The sequence below is a fragment of the Cinclus cinclus genome, chromosome 3 (genome assembly GCF_963662255.1).
Source record: "Cinclus cinclus chromosome 3, bCinCin1.1, whole genome shotgun sequence".
Classification (NCBI taxonomy): Eukaryota; Metazoa; Chordata; class Aves; order Passeriformes; family Cinclidae; genus Cinclus; species Cinclus cinclus.
In genome coordinates this window covers 81,954,123-81,980,287 of record NC_085048.1, presented here as the reverse complement: position 1 = coordinate 81,980,287, position 26,165 = coordinate 81,954,123, and the positions used below count along the sequence as shown (strand labels likewise).

The following is a 26,165-nucleotide window of genomic DNA, read 5'->3' as shown; positions in this document are numbered from 1 at the left end:
GTGCTCTAAACTTGCCACAAAAACCTTTAAAAGGGACTGCCTTGAAAATTTAACTCTGCTGGCATTTCTCTTGTTACTACACTGACAGACGCTGCTGGCCTGAATTTTGTGGGAAGCAAAGGAAAGAAGCACTGTGAACTAAAGGGGCTGTATTGGTAATAGAACATGAAAGCATAGAAGTCAACACAAAATTATACAAAGCCTAATAACAATACATTGTGCAATTAACATACATAAACACTCCCTTCAGCAAGACCTTCCTCACCCGCCCTTCCCAACATAATCCCTCAGCAGGGAAGCAAGTAGCTTGGTGGTTCATGCTTACCTTCTCGAAGGGAGATTCAGAATCAAGGTTCAGTGCATCAAAAAAAGCAAATTAAAATGAGGAACTAAAGATAGCTGAGTAAAAAAAGTAACCATTCACAAAAGCTGGTCTGCAGACTGACCAGGTTTTTTTGTACCCTCCAAGGCCTACACTGATCCTAGTTTACTTTCTAGTCACTCTTCTGTCTGCCAGCTCACAGGAGTCAAAGCTCTGAGCTGAGGACACAACACTCCACTAAGGAGCCTGACAGAGGGAGCAGCATGCATTGCTGGCACTGGAACAGCCTCAAGGCAGTCCACAGAGGTCCTCAGAACTCTGCTGGTTGTTTTAAAAAGCCAACTGTACACAGGCCTGGACACTAGAGGTTGAGGTACTTTATTGACCACTGGGAGAGATTCCTCCCCATCCATCATCGAAGTGCCTTTGCCAAGACAAAGCTACCAGTGACACAACTCTTGTTGTAGTTCTTTCATACACGTTTTACCAGTGTTTAAGAGCAGAGAGGACCTACAGATCAGCCAAGAGGACGCATTAACAGCCTGCAGTCCTTCAATTGCTTCAACAGACCTGTGTCTAAGTCAAAATTTCTGTGTATTGCACAGGCTAGTTGAAATCATTCATATGCATGTGGAGAAAAAGACAGTCTAAACAACTGCTATAGATTCTAGAACTATAGCTTTCCTTAAGGCACAGTTCAGACAAACCCCTAAATCACTTTTCTCCTACTGCCAATCTGTGTTTAAAAACAAGCCAAGAACAAACAAACAAGCAAAAAAAAAAAAAAAAAAAAAAAACCAAAAAAGGGGACTATCTTGCTGCTTGTCCAAAAGCATTCAACTATGTATTAACTTCTGATGTATGTGGAAGACTTAGCAAAGTGCCATGGAAGCCAGAAGGGAAGGTAAAACATGCAACAGAAGCCAACTTTGAGCCTGGCACAGAAGTGCATGGAGAAGTCTTGACACAAATGCCACTTTGAGAGTTTCCCAGCTTTGTGCCTTCACCTCAGATGCAGTTCAGAGCCAAATGAGATACAGAGGATTTCAAAGCCACTCTGATATTTAAAAAGGAAAGTCTGGTAACCTTTCCGGTGGGCACAGTCAGGGGACAAGATTGCTTCTGATTAACCTACATGGTTAAAGTCAAGATATCTTTCTACTGAAGCCCTGGGTCTTTTCAACTAAGTTAGACATTCCCATCATTTCTTCCAGAGACTTCAGCATTCTAGCTTTTCTGTGTCTTCCCTCTCACATCTATTTTCCTCCCTGAACGTTTAGGTGATAATGTCAAATACCAAGAATCAATGCACCTTGGTCTCAGAAGTACCATGAAGCATGTATACCAACCATTACACATTTTCACAAATTAGCCCCAGGCTGCTGGCTTGGCATCAGTCACTAATCTGGAGAGGGGAAATCCTTGTCACACCAGCTGGCAGATGTGTGAGCATCTCAGATCTGTGCCAGGAACTGTACTCATCCCCTACACTGGCCTTTGTCCAACAGGGAACCATAACATAAGAATTGCCAGTGGCTAGCCGAGTGCCTTGATAAACAGAAGTGTTGGAGACACCGACAAGAATATCTAACTTTTGCCCATAGCTTGCCAAAGTCTTACCACCCTCCACTGGATAGTGTAGCCTTTGACAAGGCCAAGGAGACATCTGCCAGGAGCAGTGAAGGGCTGCCTCAAAGTGCTGTTGCCCAGCTCTGCCATCAAAACATCTCTGCTCCTTCCTACACTGCAGAAGCGGAAGCCTGGGGAATTCTGGCACACACAGAGCTCCACAAACCTTCCTAAATGTTTGAACAGGAGCAAAGAAAGCTGCCAGCCCCTTGGCCTCATGCATGCAGTAGGTTAGAACAAAAGGACATTAGGACTTGGCTCCAGGAATCACCTTGGGAACTCTAGCACCAGGTGCTATCTAGGCTGTACTCTTATATACACTACCAGGGTAAAGCCTCATCCTGTGCCTTCTTCATACCACTGTCTGGTTCGATCATCTCCAGGAAATCAGCTCTGGAGAATACCAGTATAGAAGTTGTGGAGCCTTCCCAGTCCCATCAGTCCCTGAAGAATCCAAGCTAGGCTTGGCCCCTCCCTGCACCCTCAAGAGAGAAGGGTTAGGGGTAGTGTGCTTGGATGAAAGACAGGACAGTCTCCTTTGATAGCTTCTCTGGATCTTGTCTTTTCTGAGAGTCGTGCACTTTGACACCTTCCCCCCATTCCCAGAAGAGGCGGCTGTAATGGCAGACACTGTGGGCAGAGAGGAAAGCAAGATTAGTTTGGCAGGGAAGGGAAAGAAAAACACCTCCATCCCAGTGAGAGACAGCTGCCCTTGCTATGGGAACCACACAGAAATACTCAGAACAGGTGCCTTAGAAAAGACTGGTGCATGCATTCATTCATTCATTCATTCACCTTACAAACTCTACAGCCCTCAAAGTATAGCAACAGCCAAGCTAAGAGATTTCCATGGAAACAAACTCGTTAATTCTAGCTTCACTCAAACTCAGTTCAGTATTTGCTGGATGGAGTCAGGTCACTAGGGAAAAACCCTACCTCCCCCCAAGTTTCCCAGAGGATCAAACTGTCATTGCAGGCAATGGAAAGATCTTAATGAAGAATTTAGAAAGTCTGCCAGAAGCAGCAACCTGATCCCTCACCACATACCTACTATAATCAGTAACAGCTGTCCTAGGAGCTTTGCAAACAAACAGCACTTCCCATTGCACAAAAGCAGCTAGGATCATTCCCTCTTTCCCCTCATGTGAAATAACTGAGCCCTGCTTGGCTGCCGATCTGGTCCTACAATGCCATCTCCCACTCCATTCATCAAGCACAGCTCTCCCTTACTACATCAACACAGTCCCAGCCATAATGAAATCAGAGCTGCTAATTACTGCCAATGCAGCAGCCTTTCGTTTTGTACAATTACTGACACTTAATATTCATAGCTTATTTAGTGCTTCTGTTCTAACAAAGCAGTACTAGCACAGCAACAAGAGCACCTGTCAGTGGCTAATTATAGACATATTAGTACTCACTAACCACAACATCCCTTCTGGAGTCCCACACAAGCACTCCCCTCCAACTCCTCAGCCATTCCTGTAGGTTCATGCTGGCCTATTTCAGAGTACATAGGCAGAACTAACCCCATCCTGACAAACAGGGAAAAAGCATTATGTGCCTCTCCTTTTAAGCCTGTTCTGCCATTCGACACATGAAGGAAAGCATAGGGATTCTTGAAAGCACTGCTCTAAGACAGGTAAGGAGGTTCAAAGTGAGAAAATCAGGAGTGCTATTGCATATCAAGTTCTCACTCAGAGACACAGTCTTGGGTAATGGTGGTGGTGTAGAATTTCTCTACCCAGGAGCCCTGAGGCATCAAACTCAGGATTTGCTGTACTTGGGTAATGCCCTCAGCCTAGTACTCAGTAGATATAGATGGTTTTCAGCAACCACACTGTTAATGACTGTCCAATGACAAGCCACTCCATCCTTTCTCAAGGAGCCACTGTTTTTCTCTCTCACTCTCTTTAAAAAAAGCTCCCAGCTTCCCACAGCTTTTTCTAGAGCCTGGGCTAAATGAACTGGGATTTGCTTTTAAATTAGCAACTTCCAACCAAATATGTTAAAAACGGAGATGCAACAAACTACAGTTAATGGGCTCAATTTCTACTCCCCCAAGTGCAGTACGTTCAGTAACTTGTAGTCTGTTGCAGAGAGCAGAACAAAGTTGTGAGATGTTTGTTATTCATAGCCATTAATTTTAAAATCCGTGATTCCACATCAGCATTTTCCTGAAAGCCCGAGAAGATGCCGGCTCCTGCAGCACACCCTGCTGGTGACTAGTTGCGCTTGCACTGCAAATGACTGCAAGGACACAACACTGCTGAGCTCCCTTCCAAACACCCAGGCACACAAGCACACACACCCACACCACACAGACCCGTCCAGAGCCTCAGCTCTGGCTCATACTCACTGAAAGGGTGCAATGGCTTCAGGAAGGAGGTTGTACGTCGCTACATTGGTCATTTTGTTGAAGAAGAATTTCTTCTTGAAGTTTTTGCTGTATGCCATTGTCCAAGGATCTAGCAGAAAGGTTACAGGGATCAGGTATAAAAAGGGGTAAAAAATAACAGAAAAAATACACATACAGGGCAAGTAGGGAGGAGGAATCTATAAGAATAATTGTGATCCTTCCATTACTCCTTTTTCCTTCCTTCCCCCAAGACAACCTGCTTCCCAAGTTGTTCTCTATTCACTAAGAAAAACCCCTTCTCCCATTTAGAAGTTGACATTTGAAACAGGGTATTTCCATGTCCTATTACTTTGGAAAGCATCTTGATGAAAAATTATTATCTTGTTAAAAAAGAAGGTAATCAGTCATGTAAATAAATGGAATTACCCATACGATAGCTAATCAACCCACAACAGGAAAATCTATATAAAACCCTAAACCTCTGTCAAATCCAAGCCACCCTCATTACATGCAAACACTTAATTTCTAGGTATTGGAATATTGCCATTTATTTTTTACCAAGTTACAAGATGAGCAAGCCTGGTCAATACTTCTTACTTGGAGAGACAAAGAAAAGTTGAGAAGGAGTGGGGACTGTCTCTTCCTACCGTTCATAGTCCGTACGATGTAGAGTCCTGTGGGCACAAAGTGCCGGTCATCTCGGCCAGTGTAGGACAGCCGAGGAATTCCCCCTGAACTCTTGATGACTTTCATCTCTAACCTAAATGTTGAGAGAAGGCAGTGATAGAGAGTGTTTCTTCTTTTATTGTGCTTGCACACACATTGTACCACCTGCACCCCTTTTCCAGGGTGTCACAGCGAGACGTGACAGCACTGCACAGGATGGGATCAGATAGTCACATCCTGAAGAACTGGGGCTTTTGCCTTCCCACACAAGACAAGAGGAACCAGTCAGACCCATCTAGATCATTCTGCAAATTGAGTGCTGTGGTGAAAAATCCGTGATGAGCTACTATAGTTAATCCAAATGGGGTTCCTATTTCAAGCGTGAATTCTTGACATTTCAAGCCACTGAGAAGCCAAGCCACTGATACTTCTGCACCCAAACTCAGACACTGTTGCTGCTCCAACTGTTATGAAGTGCACTGGCCATATCTACTGGCATTAGAATGCAACAGAATGATGCTCTGAGTGAGCAGCACCTCAGGAACAGCAGCTACCACGAACTCTAACAGCTCCTTCTCCATGACTCCACTAGCACAGATCAGAACATCCCTCCCATTCCTGTGCACCAGTGACTGATAATCTCCTTGGGGCCTGACGTTTTATTTGCACCAATTGCTTACCTCACAAAAATCTTGTCCATTTCTTCCAATCTGTATACTTCCTTCACTCTGGGAAGAAAACACAAACACATTATTTCAAAAAAGTTTAAACTCTGCTTTTTTTTTTTTTCTGCCCAGCTACAGGGAGCAGCCAAATGGTTGATTTTGTACAGCATGAGGTAGTCAGGCACAACTGAGGTTCACCCTTCTCCTCTATCTTACAATTCAGTGTCTAGTTTATCCTGGCTTGAGAAAACCTGACACTTGCATGCTCATGGCTGGACTGCTGTAAGCAGCAGATAAATATCCCTGCTGCTAAGGAAGCTACACATTTTTACCTCAGGTGGACTATAAAGAAAAGTATAAACAGTGAAAGTCAGGTGCTTTTGTTTTCCCATCAGATAAATTGACCAAGGTCAGTCCCAAGGCAGGTTCTGGCCTCAGCATGCTGCGTCACAGTAAAATTAAACAACCTGATCGTCATAATTATCCTATCTCCATTATTATCCTCAGAGATACAAAAAACTTCTTAGTTACCCTGAGGTAAAAAGGACTTTTTAAAAAAAAAAAAAAAAATCAGTAAAGATTATTTTGAGTCCTCATTCTGTCATTACATCAAACTGGTTTTGTTGTTTTGAGACACAGAAAAGCAATCAGTAAGTTTAAAAAGCACTGCCTCTGATTGGACACCCAGACCATTCATTTCCCACATACTGCTTCAAGCATCAGGCTTCAAGGAGCACAGCAAGAACGCTTTAACACCTTTCCACAAAAGCAGCAAATGCCCTCTCTACAATCCCTTTCCCCAGCTCTCCTCACTTCACCTTCAGCCTTCCACAGCATTTTGGGCTCCTCCAATTATCACAACTGTTTGTCATTAGGTGGAGATTCCACTCATTACCTTTCATTAAGCCATTAAGGAAAAGATCCTCTTTCCCTTCCTCCAGATTCTTTCATTATATTACTGCAGTTCAGCTTGTGAATGAGAAGCTGTTTTGTCCATATCTGATGCCTTCACAGTGATGCTCTTATGCTACACTGCAGTAGAATTAATGAAATGGAAGGCCAGGAGACAACCAAAGCTGAAGCCCTTTGTCAGGAGCTTTCCTGTGGGTTGTAACTAAAGCCATGTCCTCACAGATGCTGGTCAGTCCTGCATTTACTAACAGTCAGCATCACTGTACTGCTGCTGACCCTTCAGGGTAGACAAGGACAGAATTCTTTGCAATGATTGAGCTGTGTGCTAGACCTACATATTTGGAATCAAAATCAGCCAATCCACCTCTAATGAAAATGTGACTGTTTGACATGTGAAAGGAGGGCACAACTTAACAATATTTACCTTAAATATATAAAAAGTTTTTAGCCTCTTTCCAAAGAACATAAGAGAACTATGAATTTCAGCCTGAAACTTCACTCCCCTTCAGGTCCTCCAACAGAATGACACCAAAGCAAGCGAGGCTGAGGAAAGGAGGCATCACTCACCGGATGGGGTTCATATCGGGCCGGCTGGGTTTAGAAACAGCTTTGACAAACTTCTCCGCCAGCCGAATCCTGAATGAACACGGAAGGAGAGCCCAGCAATTTAACGAGGCTTTTGGCACAGCAGGCAAGTAACAGTTTCAACAGAGTAAGTGATTAGACAACTCAGGACATTACCAACTCAGGATATTGCCTATTATCCATTAGGAATGAGTCTCCATAGGTTACTTTTTAAGTCCGCATGCTGTTGAACACTGACATATTTATCAGGCTAGCAGGACTAGCAGAGACATTATGTCCCTGAGGAGGGAAACAGAGGGGCTCGTTCCTTCTCTCTCAGCTCATTTATATTCCCAGTTTACCCCAGCCACGCCTGGCTCACCCTACACTAAGAAAGAAGCTAGAGCTGCCCTCATACACAGAGAAGATACACTTGGAAAAGCCTATATGTACTTCAGTTCAGAGCACCTTCATTCACAGTTCATCTTTATAGCAGCATTTCAGCTGAATGCATTTGTCTCCCTGAGCTCAGCATTCTGCTTTTTGTCTAAACACTGTTTCCCAGTCACTACTACACAAGTACAGAAAAAAGCTTCTCCAGACTCTACATACCTCTGGTTGAAATGCTGCGCTCGAATATCATTGCCATTCAGCACCAAAGCATCAAGGATGTGGATGGCACTGATTTTTCGCTGGGCTTTCCCCTAAGGAGGTCAATACAGAAATTTATTATTCAGACTGTTGATATTTCAGCTTTGATTTATAGCCTGTTTTTTGACAGGACATCTCTTCCAGCAAGAAGGCACCTTTCCAGATATTAGAAGCACACAAATTCCCTGCTGCCCATTATACAGGAACATAGCATCCTCCAAGAACTTATGCATCTCAAATACCCAGTTCTGCCTTAGGGGAGGGAGAGAAGGCAAGACCACAGCTGCCATAACCAGCTGTCCATATCTTATCAGGTATCACAAAGCCCGGCACACTACAGTATCCTCATCTGAGGTGCAAGAGGAAAGGGAAACCCAGGCAGCTGGGATTTTTCACCTTACACTGTAAATACACCACAAGGATCTTCTCCCCATAGCCTGCAGTCACTACTGAGCAGAAATGTACCCAGAGAGCCACAGACACATGAAGGCACGGTGGCAGTGTCGTGCAGCTCCACTTAGAACAGCAACACATCAGGTCCAGTGTTTTCAAAACAATGTTGAAAGCTCATATTTCTAGCACTGGACAGAAAGAAGGAACATAATCCAAAATAGTTACTCTAAAGATCATATACAAAAAAACCCCTTGGACCCAGCACGGATGGAACATTTATTGTGTAGTATCTTACACAGAGTAGGTGAAACTGCTCTTTGTATTTGCAGCACCATAGTAAAAGAGAAAGTAGGCTCCTACCTCTCCTTTCAGCTCATGAACAATCTCCACAGAGAGAAGAGTATCTCGTGGCAGCTCAGTTTTCAAATCCAGCTTTGTCCAGCGGTCTGACTGGCGACCACCCCAGGTGTAGATCTGTGATTTCTGTACATAAACACAGAGTCAAATTCAGCCAAGACTTCCTGAGGGCAGGGGTGGAGAAGAGACCTCTAACTGCAGAGCAACCCTCAGAGAATCCTTTTGTCCTAGGCTATCACAGGCAGTTTCTTTGTCCTAAGTTGGAAGGAAGCACCTTAACCTCTACAGCAAAGGAACAAAAACACTGATTCTAATCTACCAGTGATTTTTCACACCCACACAAAGAAGCAGAAATAGAACACCTTTAAAAGGACAGTGAAGATAATTAGAGACACTAGCAGGAGTGTAGGTCTCTGTGTAGGCTGAGATTACAGAAAAAGGGTTAATTAGTGTGAAAAGCAGCGACATCAGGAGAAAGGAACATAAATAACTAGCAGTCTCATCCGCTGATGAGGATTCTTTTAGGCCTTTAGGGACAGGAAAGGATGGGATGAAACTGCAAGGCAGAGTAGTAGCATTAAAATGAATCAGCAAAACTCCCTGACTGTTCTTAGCACTTACCCCTAACCCCAAGAGGAACTTCTGCTCACTTCCAGACACCATACACCGGTAATCTAACACTTGGCGAATTTTCTCCAGGGTGCTGGAATTCAGAGGAGTGGGTTTGTAACTGAAGGTATCAATGTCTGTGCCCTAAAGAGCAAAGGATGGAAAAGGCAAGTAAACAACTTCTACATGAAACAATAATCCAAGAGTAGCTTCTTCATCTCTTAATTCCAACATGAAAAAGAAGTTATATTTGTATGAGAGGACTCTAGGCAAGGTCTCACCTGAATCAGCTCAAAGAACTTGGACTTGGGATCTGAAGATGAAGGAGCAACACGAGCCTGATCAGGAATCTGAAAACAAATCCAAACAACTGATACTGAGTGTTATTCTTTGGCACATTCAAAGAAGCATTTCTGGTTTCAATATATGACAGAACATCCTGGCCCTGAAACTCCTGCTCTTGGGATTCGAGATGAAGAAGAGATGTCATGTGGCAAATAAAATGTCTCACATGTTTTGCAAATTTAATGTAGGCATACCACATCTCATGGAAACCAACTGGCAGCTCCAGAAAGACTTAGTCAAAACCTTTGATGCCATGCATGTTTCAATGAAATATCTTTTCATCAGACATACCATCAGTCTGTAAAAATAACTGCCATATCTGTGGCCCCACTGAAGTCAAAAGCTCAGGAAACAGAAACTGCAGACTCATAAAACAAGACCTTTCAGTGAGCTCTGCTGCTTGGGATCGACGTGCTGAGTTCACTGTGTACAATGAAATATTCTCAATTGCAAAGAAGCCTGTTCAGTTAAGCCATACACAATAAATCAGGGACATCCTGTTTGATTACATTACAGCTTGAAATGGTTTCTGGCTTTCCCACAAGACAAGATATTAAACCTCTGTCTAGAAAGTCCTATCTTTACTGCTGCTCCATTCTTGTTTCACTACAGCAAGGACACCTTCACAGTCTGCCTGCTTGATACCTTACTTACCCCCCATAGCTGGAGACACTCCTTTCGGATTTCAGCCTGCCTTGGCTCAACCAGTGTTCTAAAGACAGACAGCAGACTGTTAACACAGTGAAACCTCCTTGATCTTACAGCATTATATATCCCAGTCTTATAAAATTTGGAACTTTCAGCATCTGGCTTGGGAACAACACAAGATGAACTGCTCCACAAAGGATTGTATGAAAGAGGATGCTGCCTTCCCTCCTCACCCTCCAGTTCCTGTGTTTAGCTTTGTTTCATGGTCTGCACTACTATCAGCCATCACTTCATTTCATGAAAGTACCATTGGTATAAATACTTTCAGTAAGTTATGTATTTGTACAAACATATGCTAATCTCCAAGAGCTGGGTACACAGCCATACTTAAGAATAATAGTGGAGACCTGCTGAAGGCCATACAAAAAAATAGTGTCTTAGAGCTTAGAATGAGCTCTAAGACAATTTCTACCTACTATATGCACTCAACTTTCTACCATGTATTTATGTGTGAATAACATGTGAACAGAAAAGCCATGGCAGGGAAACATTGCAATGCCTTTAGTTTTATGCAAGAAATTAACGTCAAGCTTTAGGTAATTCTAGGTCTGTAACACAGATGTTTTGAATAGCCCCTGGAAAAATTAACAACTATGAACCACACTCAGTTTGGATGGTAGCTGTTGAACATACCAGCTGCAAGTTACTTTTTTGGTTACATTCCTACTAAGAAGCGAGCTCACTTATGGTAACTAGAAATCATGCAATGCATGGAAGCTCCTCAACAAGGTTGATAATAGACCATTAATTTTCAAGACTCCTCCAGCCACCTACATATCTCTGCAAATAACCCAGGTAGAGACACAAACTGAGCTACCTAAAAGCACTTTTCACTTTTCTAGCTCCAAAGGCCAAGACAAGTACCAGCTCAAATCAACAACTTATTAAACAAGGGCAAAACAATTAATTAATAGTAAGTTAATTCAGTCTTCACCAAAAGCCAGAGAAATATACTCACGTGTCTTGAACAAAGGCACGAATTTTGGCTAGTGCCTTTATCTGAACTTTGCAGTGACTAAAAGAGAAGAAAAGTTTTAGTCAAAGAGCAAAACAATCACCAACATTTTTCTACTGTTCAAAACAAGAAAGAGTTCTGGGACAACAGGGGGAAGCCAGTCTGATTCACAGAGCAATGAGGGACCTTAGCCAACATGATTCAAACTGACAGGAAGATCACTGGAACAAATTAGGCAGTACTGTCCTTTCTTTTCTATACAGTACTCAGAGGCCAAACAGTCACTAACAGTAATAGAGCATTTCTGTCTCACAGAGTCCCCCTGCTCTGCTAAGCCTCTCAGGGAACAAAAGCAGAGCGGTGTGGCAGCATCAGCAAGTACTTCCATGAGTGCAGAAGTTATACCTGAGAGCCATGCTAAATTAATCTGCCTACAGCCAGCAGTCCTCATCACCCATAGTAACTCACTTTTCATTGGATTGGACAATGTAATTGTAGAAATCCTGGTTGTCTTTGATCACTTTCAGTGGGACAATAAGATTCACATCCACGTCAGAATTGCGCAGCTGGTTGAGTCTGATGTTCACTGTGAAAAGGTAACTCCGCACATCCTCAATCCCTGGCTTCAGGCCTTTGCACACCACGTACCTGCAGAGCAAGGCAGACACATCAGATGGGCACAGTTCTTTCACACAGCCAACTTTTCTGCCACACTTCCATTATAAGGACAATTTCCCATATCCCAGGAACTCTTTTCTCCTGGATATCCTTACAAAGATGCAAATTCACCTATCACTGAGTCAGCATACATTTTCTAAGCTCTGGAAAGACAGGGAAATACAACCCTATGTAAACCTCACACAGATCTCCCTCAAATAGTAAATCAATTCTGCTAAACTTGACAGGTACAATGAAAACACAGATAATATCACAGAATGGTTCGGGTTGGTAGGGATCTTAAAGATCATCCAGTACCTTCAAGTACTGGAAGGCCCCAGTTAGGTCACCCCTAAGTCTTCTCTTTTCCAGGCTGAACAATCCCAATTCTCAGCCTTTCTTCATAGGAAACGTGCTTCATCGTTGAAATTATGTTGGTGTTCCTCCTCTGGACTTGCTCCAACAGGTCTATGTCCTTCCTGTGCTGGGGACCCCAGAGCTGGATGCAGCACTCCAGGTGGGGTCTCACTAGAGCAGAGTAGCAGGGCACAATCTCTTCCCTCATCCTGCTGGCCACGCTGCTTTGGCTGCAGCCCAGGATACAACTGGTTTTCTGGACTGTGAGCACACAGTGCCAGCTCATGTCCAACCTCTCATATATACTCTGGCTTCACTGAAAACATAGTTGTTCCTAGCAAAACAACATTTGTTACATATCCAGTTCCACAGCTTCCTTCCCATAAGGACAACTTGGCGAACATAATCTTTACTTTGTCCGTAATTTGTCAAACATCTGAAACGTTTCCTCCTCCAAGACAGCTACTAATTGAGGCAGGTCACAAAACTTCCACCAGGCTTATCCAAATCCATCTATCACTGTATTTAGAGGATTGTTTTCTTTAGTAGACCCTCATGCTCAAGCATCTCACCTCTCCGAGTTAGCAGGGCGGCTTGTCACAGGTTTAAAGATGCAAACTCTCTCAAAGCAGCAGTACAGCAGATAAACAAGACCCACACTGAATGGAGTAAACAGGTCAAAGGTTTTGCAGACAAAATGTCCTCCTGGGAAAAAAAATAAAAAGGAAGTACACCGATGCCAACAGATTATAAGGAAACAAGAAGATACTGAGAACCTCAAACTTCCTGCAGAACTAGTAACACTATATTTTGTGCAATTAAACAGCATCCAGAACACAGTTATGAAGTGGGCCAGCAAGGCTTAATAAAACATCTTCCCTATGTCTCTGCAGCAAAGAGAGAAAAGCATTCCCTTGGCAAGAATCTAATCTGTATGTAGGCTGTCTCAAAAGCAAACCTTCTCTCTCCCTCCCATCCTTCCCTTCCAGGCCCAGACTGTGCCCTACAGCCTGGCAGCATGCTATCCCAAAGCCTCCAGGGAAGAGGAGCCTTGATATATGCAACAAGGAACCTCAGACCAGAGGAGAAGACTAATAGATGTTATCTAAACAGAACAACTTGCCATCTAGAGAGAAAAGACTCTGTGTTACCCCTCTCCTTCAAACAAGATTCCCAATTTCCCCCAAGCAAAAAGCAGGCATTTTTATAGAACTATCATCTATCCATGTAGGAAAGACTTAAAGAAGGCTGCCCCTTTTATCACATCACATTTGAGACTACTCCTTAGTAGATGATTGCCTCAGGTTCTTCTAAACATAGGGCACAAGACAAAAATTATCATTTTGTTACTATTTGTTTTCTATATCAGTGCCAAAGGCTAACTAAACTCAGTAGAAGACAGGAGCCATCAGAATCAGACACAATGTAAAGTCCATCATTTAGCAACAATGAGATGCAGCTAAGACACAGTAAGGCATCATTTGTTCTTATCACAAAGATGGCAGATTTAAAGGAGAAAAGCCTTCAGAAGCTAGAAGAAAGGAAGAACTGGATAAAGACTACTCTGTTCCAATCAGCTGGGATAAGTGAGGAAGTTGGTCCAGTCAGTGCCATAAAACTCAGATTGACTGTCCAGTTATCACACTGCATGACTTTACCCCAAGACAGCTACAAAACCCAACAAATTAAGTGCTTTAAATTAATGCATTTTAGCTCATGCTTTTAATTAAAAGCAAAATAGACATAGATTAGCTTATTTTTTTGACCAGATCTCTTAGCTTTGTGAAAACCATCTCAGGACTTACACGAACACATTCAATTCTGTGCATCTCACGGCAGAGCAGACTTGAAGGCACTAATAAAAACTGTACAGCAACATTCCCCAGTGCCACCCACACCTTAGAGAAGGGGAGGATTAATGGACAAAACATACCTGTCCGGACAATGGACAGTGCTGTAAGGAACTGGCAAAGCATGAGTTGTTTGCTTAGGATCTCTTGCAGATTCTCCTGACCCTCCACGGAGAAACCCTGCAAAGTGCATAGCATGTGATTAGTGTCTCCACAAATCTGTTGGTCAAGTAAAGGATTCTGAGGAATGAAATCATGGAATCGTGATCATTTTTGTTTCTTTAAGGTAAAACAATCAACGCCAGGAATTTTAATGGCAAGACTTGTAGAATTTCACATTCTAGCTACAGACACATGTCAAACACCCTATCGTATGCAGACCAAGGTGTCAGTTTTGTCAGGCTTTTTTTTTAGTGCAGGAAGAAAAAGAAATGAACCAACCCCATCTGCCATTAAGAAATGCACTCCCTTGTGATCAGTATTGTCCAAAACAAAATTCTGGAAAGCAGTAATGTTCTCTGATCGAGTGATGTCTCCATCTCCATCAATCCCGCCCTCTCCTAAGAAAAAAAGGAGACACTCAATAACACATTTGCAAGTACAAACAAAAAGATCAGTACATGCAGATGATCTATTACATTCAATCAACATTTAGTCAAAAATTACAAAGACCTTGATAGGCAAATAACCATTAACAAAGTCCCTTGTTCATCACTGAAGAGGCCTTTTAATTCAGAAAAGTTATTCAGGTTGAGTGGTTGGGCTGAAACAAGACCATACAATAACCATGTTCAAATTATGAGCTGTATATCAGCCTCAGCAAAAGACAAAGGAAAACTATATGACAACGTAATATTCTCATCCAAGCAGGAATGGCACATAGCTGAACCTACTGAAAATGTAAGATTCAGCCTCACTGCACAGGTCACCTGTTAAAAATATGTTATTACAGACAAGGCAAAATTCTTTATATTGTGCATTTATAACCTTCTACTAAGAATTCAAATAATTCCAAAGAAACATAATAGTCTATTTTCAAACACAGCGTAATTTGGGCTTTGAAAAAAGCAACCTCCCCAAAAAACCTGAACAAGTTTGTAAAGGAAGTAGGGAAAGAGACGTAGGGTTTCTGCACAAATACTCATATAGTTTTCCTATATGGCTCTTCTAAAAGGGAGCTACGTTGTCCTCCAGCTGGTGTTTTAGAAAGCTGGCCTAAGGTGTATTCCAAAGCTGACCAGTTGTGCCTTAAGGAAGCCTGAACTTATATTAGGTATTAGTCCCTGTAAATCTTCTACAACTACAGATTCTCAACTGAAGGACTAGAAAGCAGAAGAGATCAGGATGTATGATACAGTTTTGATAACTAAACTCCTCACCAACCATTCTGTCAATAAGTGAAGTGACACTGGAATGTGTTACCATTCTTCACAGCAGAAATATCACGGCAGGCTACTTCCTTCCCATCAGTGGAATAGTCAGTACACACCTAGCTAGACTTCACAGCATAACAGAAAGGGATCAAGAAAATAAATCAAAATCATTGGGCTATTAATTTCTCCAGGTATCTCCTCCTCTAGGTAACACCAGTTTGCTGTGAACCATGAAGAACCAAACACTGCAACCATTAGAACAAAGTGTTTATCTGCCTTGCTGCCCTTGCCATGAACCTTCACTTTAACTAAGATGTAATCCTTAAGTGCTACTAACCATTCTCTAGGAGCTCATAGTCAGGTGTCAAGAGTGGCAGCCAACAAGAGTCAGTGGTGGAGCGAAAATAAAAACCACACAAGGTACAACAATGGAAAAGCAAACCCTCTGCTCTACAAGACTGTCACCTTCAATTTCTTTTATAGAGTCTGAAATAAGAAGCACAAATACTAGCAATCTTTGGATTTCCCCTCCTAGTCCTAAAGGCAAGGCAGATAGAGAGCTCAAACACATCATCAAGATTAACAAGTTATAATGCATGAGATGATATGAGATGCAGAAATTCTGTGTACACCTGTTTAGTTTGTCTCAAAGCAAGGTAAAACATATTAATGTAACAAACCTCCTTGGATTAAGCAGCTCATTTATTCACAGTGATTCAGATACAGCCTTTAGCCCAAATCTGTTTTATTTATCTTTACTAAGAGCCTACAATCAATTATCAGAGCACAGCTATGAAGGTCTGATATAGAAACATGCCAACAGTCAGGCAAATGAGGTTTCTATCTCTGGATCTGCTAATAGATCTTGGGGCACATTGGGAGGCTGGAGCACCTCTCCCAGGAGGACAGACTGAGAACACTGAGGCTGTTTAGCCTAGAGAAAAGGCTCTAGGGAGTCCAGGCACCTTCCGGTACCTAAAGCAGGCTACAGGAAAGATGGGGAGGGACTTTTTATCAGGGAGTATACTGACAGAATAATGCACAATGGCTTTAAACTGAAAGAGGGTATGTTTAAAATAGACATGAACAAGAAATTCATGGCCAGCTTGGATGGGGCTTTGAGCAATCTGGTCTCGTGGAAGGTGTCCCTGTTCACAGCAGGGGAGTTGGTGCTAGACGATTTTTAAGGTCCCTTCCAATCCACACAATTCTATGATTCTGTGATATGTCATCTCATTCACTGTGTTTCAGGCTGAGATCAGTGATGAGACAAAAGCATTGCCAAGCAATCTTTAAGCACTCTATAATGTTCAGATAAGCAAAGTACTCAAATATCAGTCGCTAAAATGAAATATATTCCCAGGCCAGACTGGTAATAAATGCAAATTACTTGAAAAAACGACAATTACTTGTCAGAGAAATTACTTGATATGCAAGCTCACCAATCTCAACCCTTTCCTCCAATGACAGCCCCCTTCTACCTTGCCAAATGCTTCCCTAGGCTTCTTCTAGATCCCCCTGCTGGTATCAATACCAGCCCTGGCACTAATACAGAGGCTGCAGCATAAGCAAAAACATCAGGTAACATTCAGGGGTACACTACATACCATAATAAGGTTCAAAGAGCTCACTGGAAGCAGAATAGAAGTCCTCCAGTTTAAAATCATTTGGTCCTTTCAAGGTCATGCCAAATCCTTTCGCATGCCACTTCCGCCTCCACAAGACATATTCAGAGAAGCCTCCAGGACCAGCACACACATCAGCAAAGTAGAGCAGCTCTGCATCATACTCCTTTATCAAAGGCACCTGCAAAAGGAAACTGAGGAAATTCTACTGACCCGTAACAGCTCCCATCAGTTAATCCACATATACTACAAACTACATTGCTCAGAGGAATCTTTCAAGGACCTGTTTTCCCAGCTAATATCCTAAAGATTCTTTGTTCTTCCCACCTTCCACATTCTCTGAGAAAGCACTGCTGTTTGAAAGTTAGAGGCACTCACCCCTTGGCAATCTTTAGGGTTTGTAAACATGTAGTCAAAGACATGGTCCATATTTGCCATCTTCATTGCAGCCCTGTGAACACATAAATAGGGCCTCATTAAGTTTCATCCTTGGCTCCCACAGCTGAAAATGGACATACATGGGAAAGAATGTGGAATACCTACACTACCAGACATTCTACAAACCTGTTCAGAAAGAAAGCTCCACGGATCATCTCATAGGGGTTAGACCTTGTTCGGGCTCGACGCATTTCTTCTCCATCCAGCTCATCAAATACACTCTGCACAAACAGAAACAAAGCTCAGCTGGACCCGGCACAGGCTGGATGAATAGGTAGGCATCAGCATTTCCTATTTTCTTGCTTCTCTCTCCTTAGACAGCAAACTCCATGCAGGATTTGGTTCACCAATACAAAATGTTTTTCTTTCTCATAATGATATTTACTCTTCTGCTAAGCCACCTCAGCTCTTAAGCAAATTTAATAACACTGACAAATTCTCTACTGATAGCTCCAGAGCCTGATAATCTGGTTAGCCACCTCAAAAGCAGGCCCAGCCTAATGTATTTCTTTCACATATACACACACTCTCTACTGCAGTATACAAGGGCATGAAAAAAATCTAGAAGATTGAACAGACAAGAAAAGATGGGGAGCTCATTTCCTTAGTTTATTCAAGTCTTATGCCTTTCAGTCAAAGGACGGGTGACTGCTTTCCATCATCTCCCTGATTTTGGCTGGGTAGAGTTAATTCGTTTCATAGTAGCTACCACTGAGATACATTTTGGATTTGTGATGGAAACAGTGTTGATAACACGGAGATGTTTTTGTTACTTCTGAGCAGCGTTTGAACAGCATTAAGACCTTTTCTCATACCACCCTGTCAGCAAGTAGGCTGAGAGTACACTCTTGTGGAGTTTGGAGGGGACATAGCTAGGACAGGTGACCCCAGATGTCCAAACAGATATTCCATACCATATTCCATCATGCTCAGTATATAAAGCTAGGAGAAGGAGGAAGCTGAGGACATTTAGATTATAGTTTTTGTCTTCCCAAGTAACCCTTGCACCTGAGGGAGCCCTGCTCTCCTGGAGACAACAACTGCTTGCCCATGGCAAGTAGTAAATTAATTCCTTGTTTTGCTTTCTTCTCATTGAGTGCTTTTGCTTTACTTATTAAATTGCTTTTATCTCAACCTGCAAGTTTTCTTCACTTTTACACTACCCATGCTCTCCCCAATCCTGCTGGTGGGGGAGTGATCAGTGAGCAGCTGCAGGAGGCTTAGTTGCCAGCTGGAGTTAAACCAAGACAATCTCTTAGAAGGCTGAGATTCAAAACAGGATGCTAAGTCATCCCAGTGACATGGAGGTGATAGAGAACTTCTGAGCTCTTGTCAATTACCTAACTACCCAATCCTCTTTAATTATTTATTTCACTTGTTCCCCCAAAATTTCAGTTCCTCTCTAGAAAGGGGGCTCACCTTGCACTGCAGGACATTACGTAAAAGCTCTTCATTACAGAACTCTGTTTCATCTTCAATCATCAGCTTCCTCTACAACAGGACAAGAGTACAGCAATTAGCAAGCATGATATTGTCATTTCAGAATGCAGCATGCACCAATAATGGATGAAGGCTGTCAATCACATACTCGGCTGTATCAGCAAAAGCATGGCAATTCGGCTGAGGAATTTTCTCCCCTGTTAGGCATCTTGAGACCACATATGAAATACAGTATTCAGTTTAGCCCTCCCCAGTACAAGAACAGACATACGGGAACAAAAGCAGCAAAAGGGCCACCAAAATGACGAGGGTGAAAAAGCACCTGTTGTACCAGAAAAATCTGAGAACAGTTTGTTTAGAATACAGAAAGAGAGATCCTATTGCTCTACCTAACAATGGGACAAATTCCTAACAGGAGACAGAAAAGATTGACCTAGGCTCCTAGAGATGTACAGCAACATGACAAGAAATGATGGACAAAAGCCACATAAAAAAAAAAAAAGCCAATCAGCCATACCTAAATTTTCTTTTGTCAACTGGCTGGTCAAACACTGAACCAATGCCTGAACAAGCTGTAAAGTTCCCACCCTTGAAAATATTCAAAACTCCATTAAACAAGGCCTTGAGCAACCTGATCAGATCTAGCTGGATCTGCTTTAAGCAGGAAGCTAAACTAGCAACCTCAAGAGGTTGTTTGTTCACAGTCTGTGCTGTTTTATAGCTATTTGACATGGCAAATGTCCCTGGCTGAGTACTCATGCTTTGTCTTAGGCTGGTAAGTACTGAGACATAAAAATTACCTTCCCCACAGTCATCCACTCCTTCAGCTCCTGGGCATCTGGGATCTCTGTGGTACACTCAGGGCACCAGTCCACCTTCTCATAGGCACTAGGCTGCAAACACACATGGGAAGAGCCAAAGATGTTTTTACTAGAAAAATATACAAACTAATTGCTCCCCAAAAGTTTACTTCCCAGTGCTAGCATAAGGGGCTATGCCATGACTTTAGTGCCAACTGTAGAATTTTCTTCCTCCTGGACTAAAACATGTCTTATTTATTTTTATAATTAAAAACAACCCCAGACACCTCCTCCACAAAAACACCCTCACCACGTTCCCCTTTAATAGAGTCTGATAATCAAGGCAAAACAGAAGTCTAGCACTCCAAGTACAGTTTAGAGACACTGGAAAAGAGACAGATGCCAATAAAAACAACACTTGCTTTACGCATTCTTTCTCCCAGTTTTCACTGAATGCAACAAGATAAATGGGACTTAAACCAGAAAATACTTACCTCTGGCTCATCCTGCCAATCAATATTGAGCTCCCCATCAAATCCTTTGAGGGTCAGGCCAAAGCCTCTCCTTCCCTTCTGATTGGAGGCCTCCACAATATCCTTCCTGCCTTGGCCATATTTACCCAGACCTTCTCCTTCCCGGAAGCCCATCTTGGCCTATAAAGGGAGCAAAGGGAGCACTCTGAAGCAAGACCAGAGTTTTTGTATTATTGCTAAGGGCAAAGAGTAGTGGGGAAAATGGCACATCACCCTGAAGTGAAGGCACTGAGCATTTTTAACCTCACGACTTTCAAGTGATTTCACCTCACTGAAGCAGGATACAAAAAAACTAAATCTGAGGAATGATGTTTGAGATGACAGCAAATTATAAAAGGTTCAGAAATGAGGGAACAGCCTGCTCAGAAAGAAAAGTAGTGAGAAGCCTGGAGTCATTCATCACAGGGTTCAGTAAGCATGGATGGTTCATAAAAAAAAGATGTTGATATAGATAAAAATTCATGTTGTGATGATATTCTTTGCTGTGAACATGCATTCACATGCATTTCAAGTATCACTTAAAACTTCATGCAAACTCCAAGGCAGAATGAAAGACACTGCTCCTGGAACACACACACATCTCTTAGGTTAAAAGAACTATGTTCATTATCTGCTAGTTTTCCAGCCTTTTCTCTCAGTAAGTTTTAGCAATAAGAGAACAATAAAAAAAAGTAGGGATGCAGTCAATTTCATGTGGGTACAAGACAGTAAAGAAATAAAAGACAGAGAACCTTGCTACAAAGAGGATCAGAATCGAAGTATTTTTAATAACAAACCAGTCTTTTCACTTTACTCTCATCAGTTCTTAATAGTTTGGTCCAAAACTATTTTGACCTACCATAAGCTTTTGGGAGACACTGTTATACATTGAGTAGCGAGATGAAGTACCCTCCACAAGAGAGTCTTGTTTAAACTCATTGCTGAAGACTGGTCTTTTTTCATCGCTCTCACTGTCAGACCCACTGGTGCTACTGGAAGACTCTGAAAACAAACAAAAAAGTGAGAATGAAAATAAAAATAAAATGGAAGCGAGACAGCTCAGTAATCACATTAGAATTGAGTGAGACTCATTAAATCCTCCGAACACACACAGGACACTTCAGTATCTCAAATGTGTTACAGGAAGCATGCAGGTGTAATATAACACACCCTGTGCAAACAGCCCTTGGTTATCTTCCCTTGTTACCTCAGGGACACACACAGCCTTCCTGACCCCATGGATTCCAGGCCCCACAAAGAGCTGGGCAAACCTCATCACACCAGCAGAGCAGCCACAGCATGACCACAATAGTACTGTGGTGTGCCTGACCTTTGCAATGATCCTGAGGAACTGAGAAGATCCAAAGGGATTCTCTCCTGAGAATAGTGACAATTACACCTTGATGAAACATAGTGAATTTTCTTCCATATCCTACCTAACTACAAGTGAAAATCCATCCCTAACTTAGCCAAAAAATTCACATCAAGTACACAATCATCTACCAAATGGCCACCACTGCAGAAAGAAGTAGTTAAATTTATTATACTTCAGTTTGACCCCCACTATCCAGTTAAATAGCAAGGATCCCAAAGTTCACTACAACAAGCAAGAGTTTTTCACCTCTAGAATTTACTGATACATACAAACTCAAGTGAAAGATAAGGTTAGAAGACACCAATCTTTTTGTAAAATACCTTGAGAGAGGTTTGAAAAAGAACTTTATCAAGTCACTGGTTTAGTCAAGGTAGTAAGTACCAACATATACAGCAAGCACTCAAAACAAACCTTTCTCACCAGAAACTGATGCACCAGAACCTTCATGGGCACTAAATAATGAAGCTCTGTCTATGCCCAGTTCCACCTTGGGATCTAGTTGGTAAGAACCTAGGCCTGTATGAACTGCATAGTCCTCACTACTGCTCTCCAGCTGTAAGATGCCCAAACCTACTTGCTCCAGGCAGGATGTCACTGAGATCTGGGCAGGAATCATGGTAGTCTCATTTGTCTCAGCCTGCTCTGTACCAGCTGGGTGCCAAGGGGAGGCCCTACAATCCAGTAAGTCCATCTGTTTTTCCTGGCGTAATATTACTATGAGGATGAAGCAGCAGCACAAGTTTCTTACTACAGATTATTCATATAGACTGCATGAGCAGCAATCCACAGCAAGCACAGCCATGTTCTGTGTTGGTCCTCTGCCTCTTGAACTCTCTTGTTTGCCAAGTGCTAGAAATCATTTTGTGCTGCTTTGTACAACTAGGGGAAGTTGAACTACAAAAGTTGCCTTGACATAAAACAGAAGATTGCTGGCAGAGTTGATATTTTTCTGTTTATCTCTTAAGAAGGAATAATTTAGCTTCACATAATTGTTAAAAAAACCCCAAAAGATATTATAATACTTTAAAAAAAGGACTGAACTTTTCTTACATTTATCTAATTAAGAAAAAACACAAACTACTTCTCTCTCAACTCACAGATCTCTCTATTTCCTGTTCTGGAAAACTGAACATCAGTGATGTAACAGGAAACAACTGAAAAAATCAGCAAAAAAAGGCCATTACAAGAAAGAAAAGTAAAAATGAAAGGCACCACAGTAAAATTGACAACTGTAGTTAAAACCCTTTCAATGTGTCCTGAGTGCTGTTGCTGAGCAATCAGTTTTTAAGATTCAGGACTTGTGTCCCCACATAACTACTACACTAGAGTTTTACAGTATCAACATTTGGAGCTTCCAGCTCCACACAAGGAAGGCTATGATTCAACCTGTGTTTGCAACATTCTATACTCATCTCGATTTTCAAATATCTATCACACAAGACATATTTCTGTTTCTTTCACAGAGCTTTTAGCTAAGAACACATTCACAAAGGATTTTTGCTTTAGTGTCAGTTACAGCTTTTTGCTTCTTCTGTACACAGCTTCAGCTAATTTTGCTACCTGCTTGTGAGAGGTGTCTTATTTTCTAGAGACTCATAAAGTGCCTTAAACACAATTACCCACTGTGTAAGTTTCAATGGAGTCCCTTTACAGCTCTTCTTGGTTTTGAGATTTGCTAAAACATGCTCAGCTCACATTAAATCTCAAATCACTTCTTTCCCCAACCTCTCTTCTTTTATTAGAAACCACAATGGGTGTAATAGACTACTAAACAATTAACTCTACACAAAATATTGTCCCTGAACTGTATAAATGTGTTTCATAAACACCAAGGCTTACAGCCTATTGTGACTAATGTATGACATCAATAATCAAAAGGGGGGAAAAATGAAAAAAACATTGGGTTGAATTTTTTAGCTCAGCCCTGAGTGCACAGAGCATTGCCTACTCCAGCTCTCACACTCTGCACCTCTGTCCTCCTCGCTCACCTTGGGCCTTGTCAGACAGGTACACACACTATACCCTGCAACTACAGCTACTCCCAAACCAACCTACTCATCTTCCACACACACCCCCTTCCATTTTCACAAGGGAAGGCTTCTTTATGTGTTCAGGCACTTGAACACTTCATGACCATGAGAAATCCTAAGACTCTGACGTAGCAGGCATGACAGTAAAGCAACCTGAAGTACCATCTTGGGAGAGTTCAAAGTGTCCCACAACAGCATTACCAATTGTGCAGGTCAGTGCCTCATCTGTGGTATATCCCAACTCCAAGTGAGAAAGCACTCTCCAAGAAAAAGTAGGCAGCTAGTTAACTCTGAAATAGATCTTTCTGAAAAGAAACACCTCTGAGATCTCACAACTATATTCCACCCTGGAAAAATCACACTGAGCCAGCATAAGAGATGGTCCTACAAAGTAGAAGCCCCGACCAACTGGCCCCTTTGTATTCATCTCAATTTCTCCCATCTGTAGAAATGTGATAAGACTACTGATTTCTTTCTTTCTTTTTAAACAAAATTATGATTATGATGCTTCCTTATGGCGTAACACCCACAACGCCTCAATACCAAGTTTCCAAACCAGAAATAACTGCTGAGACTGAAAAGATCAATATGACAAGAATGTTTAGAGCTTTGGCTCATGCACATGTCATCTACCTCAAATTCAGTTTTCTATATCTGAATTCATGCAATTCCCAGACTAAAAGGTTTACATAAGATTTTTAAAAAGCCTAAAATAATTCACACCAATCCAAGGTTGTGAAAAGAAATAATGTAGCTTTTTTCCTGAAGCGAAAGTATACCCTTGAAATTCAGACTACTAATTAGGGCTCAGGAGATGTAGGTTCAATGCCTGGTTATTATTTACATCCCCTGCAGCAGCACATTCCAGATCTCCAACCTTACCTTGAGTAGTATGATTACTAAATTGATTTTCATCATCTGAAGTAGAACTGAGGGTTAATCCCAAATCTTCCACCCTCTTCTTCTGCTTTTTTTGGGGGCTGCTAAATTCAGGTTCTGTCCTTCTCTTCATATTTGCCTGAAACGCAAAAGGAAGAAGATCAAACTTGGCGAACATTAAGCAAGTTAACTTTCTGTAAGGCACAGCAGCATGATGGCATAGATCATGTTATACTGTTCAGTATTAGGCTTCTCAAGTTAAATGTCTTTAGGTAAAAGTCTTAGCTTCTTTTGAACCCACCTTTTTAAACACCTAGTCTAATTAATCAGATGGGAAACTGAAACGGATATTTCCCTATAAGTGATGAATTTCAAATCACTTCTACAACCCACTTATCCCCAAATGCAAGTAGATGAAGTCAACCCAGACACAGACACTTAGATAACTTAAAAATAAGGCAGTTCATTACTACTATTGAACCAAAGATTCTTTTTATCCAAACACACCAAAAAGAAGGCAAATCAATCAAATGCAGAATATGCAAGGTGGAACCAATTTCTTATGAGATTCCAAACGACTCTAACCTCACCTGCAAATCTTAATTAATAAAGCAGCTTTTCTGCATGACTGTTACAATAGAACTTTATTAAATATGTGTGCTCAAGTTGCGTGTGCAGTTGTGTTTTTCACCAGGAATTACTGGCAAGATATCCAGCTTCTGGATGTGGCTGATAAATGTTGCATAAATCCAAAGAAAGGTCTAATGCTTAAGATGGAGTTAATAGAAGCCAGTTTGGAAGGCTTCCAGAAGACAAGAAGCAAGGAAAGAGAAAGCAGGTAAAAATTTAAAAGCAAAAATGCTTAGCACACCAGATAAAACCTCCTTGCTACTGAAAAAAACAATGAAACTGAACCTTGATTAGTGTTTATTATCCTACCTAGGATTTTTGAGCTAAAAAGATGCTCTAGGTCACCAATTCAAACCTTTAGCTATCAAACTTATTTCCACAAACACATACAAGGCAGCTTAAGGCCAAATCCTTTCTTTATCCCCACAACGTCACTATGGCAAAGAAATCTACTCCCTTTCACCAGAAGTTCTATTACAGACAACTCACCTTCATCTGCTCTTGCCTCAGTAGAGGGTTTTGGTTTTTTTCCCTTGTTTATCTCTAGCAAACCAGCCATTTTATATTTCTTCTGAGAGGGCCAAATGAGAGACTAACACACTGTCAGTTCACTCCTGTCAGCTCCCTGTCAAGAGCCCCACCCTCCAAACTCCACTAAAGGTCCCTGAGTGCACCTGCCTTCCCAACAAATTTCAAACCATACAAGATTAGGTGCAAGTTAGGGACACCCAATCCTTCAGGAGCCTCATAGCTGCTAGGGAAAGCCCCTCCACATCCCCCTGAATGCCCCACAGCCCCCTTGCACCACACCACTGGCCTTTCACAGAATCATTTAGGTTGGAAAAGACCTCTGAGGTCATCGAGTCCAACCCGTGACTGAACACCACCACCATGGGAACTGGACAATGGCGCTGAGTGCCACATGCAGTCTTTCCTTCAACACCTCCAGGGATGGTGACTCCACCACTCCCCTAGGCTGTCTAATCCAATGTCTAATCCCCTCTTCTGTGGAGAAATTCCCCCTGATGTCCAGTCTAAACCTCCCCTGGTGCAGCCTGAGGCTG

General features: G+C 42.0%; 2 protein-coding genes across 3 annotated transcripts in view; both read right to left on the bottom strand.

The window, feature by feature from the left end:
* Positions 1–219: 219 nt before the first annotated feature.
* On the bottom strand, positions 220–25,028 carry CMTR1 (cap methyltransferase 1). The gene is made up of 23 exons (XM_062490318.1): positions 24,475–25,028; positions 21,047–21,189; positions 20,170–20,328; positions 19,676–19,768; positions 18,855–18,926; positions 17,562–17,656; positions 17,376–17,448; positions 16,980–17,178; positions 14,441–14,559; positions 14,083–14,179; positions 12,722–12,854; positions 11,604–11,783; positions 11,139–11,195; positions 10,127–10,184; positions 9,409–9,477; positions 9,140–9,271; positions 8,522–8,644; positions 7,730–7,821; positions 7,121–7,189; positions 5,657–5,704; positions 4,958–5,070; positions 4,311–4,419; positions 220–2,581 (listed from the first exon to the last, which is right to left on the bottom strand). Exons 1-23 carry the CDS (start codon positions 24,647–24,649, stop codon positions 2,449–2,451), a joined length of 2,541 nt encoding a protein of 846 aa, XP_062346302.1. The 5' UTR covers positions 24,650–25,028; the 3' UTR covers positions 220–2,448.
* Positions 24,528–26,165, bottom strand: part of RNF8 (ring finger protein 8) — a 16,902-nt gene continuing 15,264 nt past the window's right edge. Inside the window, exon 8 of one of the 2 annotated variants that reach the window (XM_062490325.1) lies at positions 24,528–24,610. In XM_062490325.1, the coding sequence (XP_062346309.1) occupies positions 24,582–24,610 (29 nt within the window). In that variant the 3' untranslated portion in view covers positions 24,528–24,581. The remainder of the gene's footprint in view (positions 24,611–26,165) is intronic. The other variant, XM_062490326.1, reaches the window with a different exon arrangement.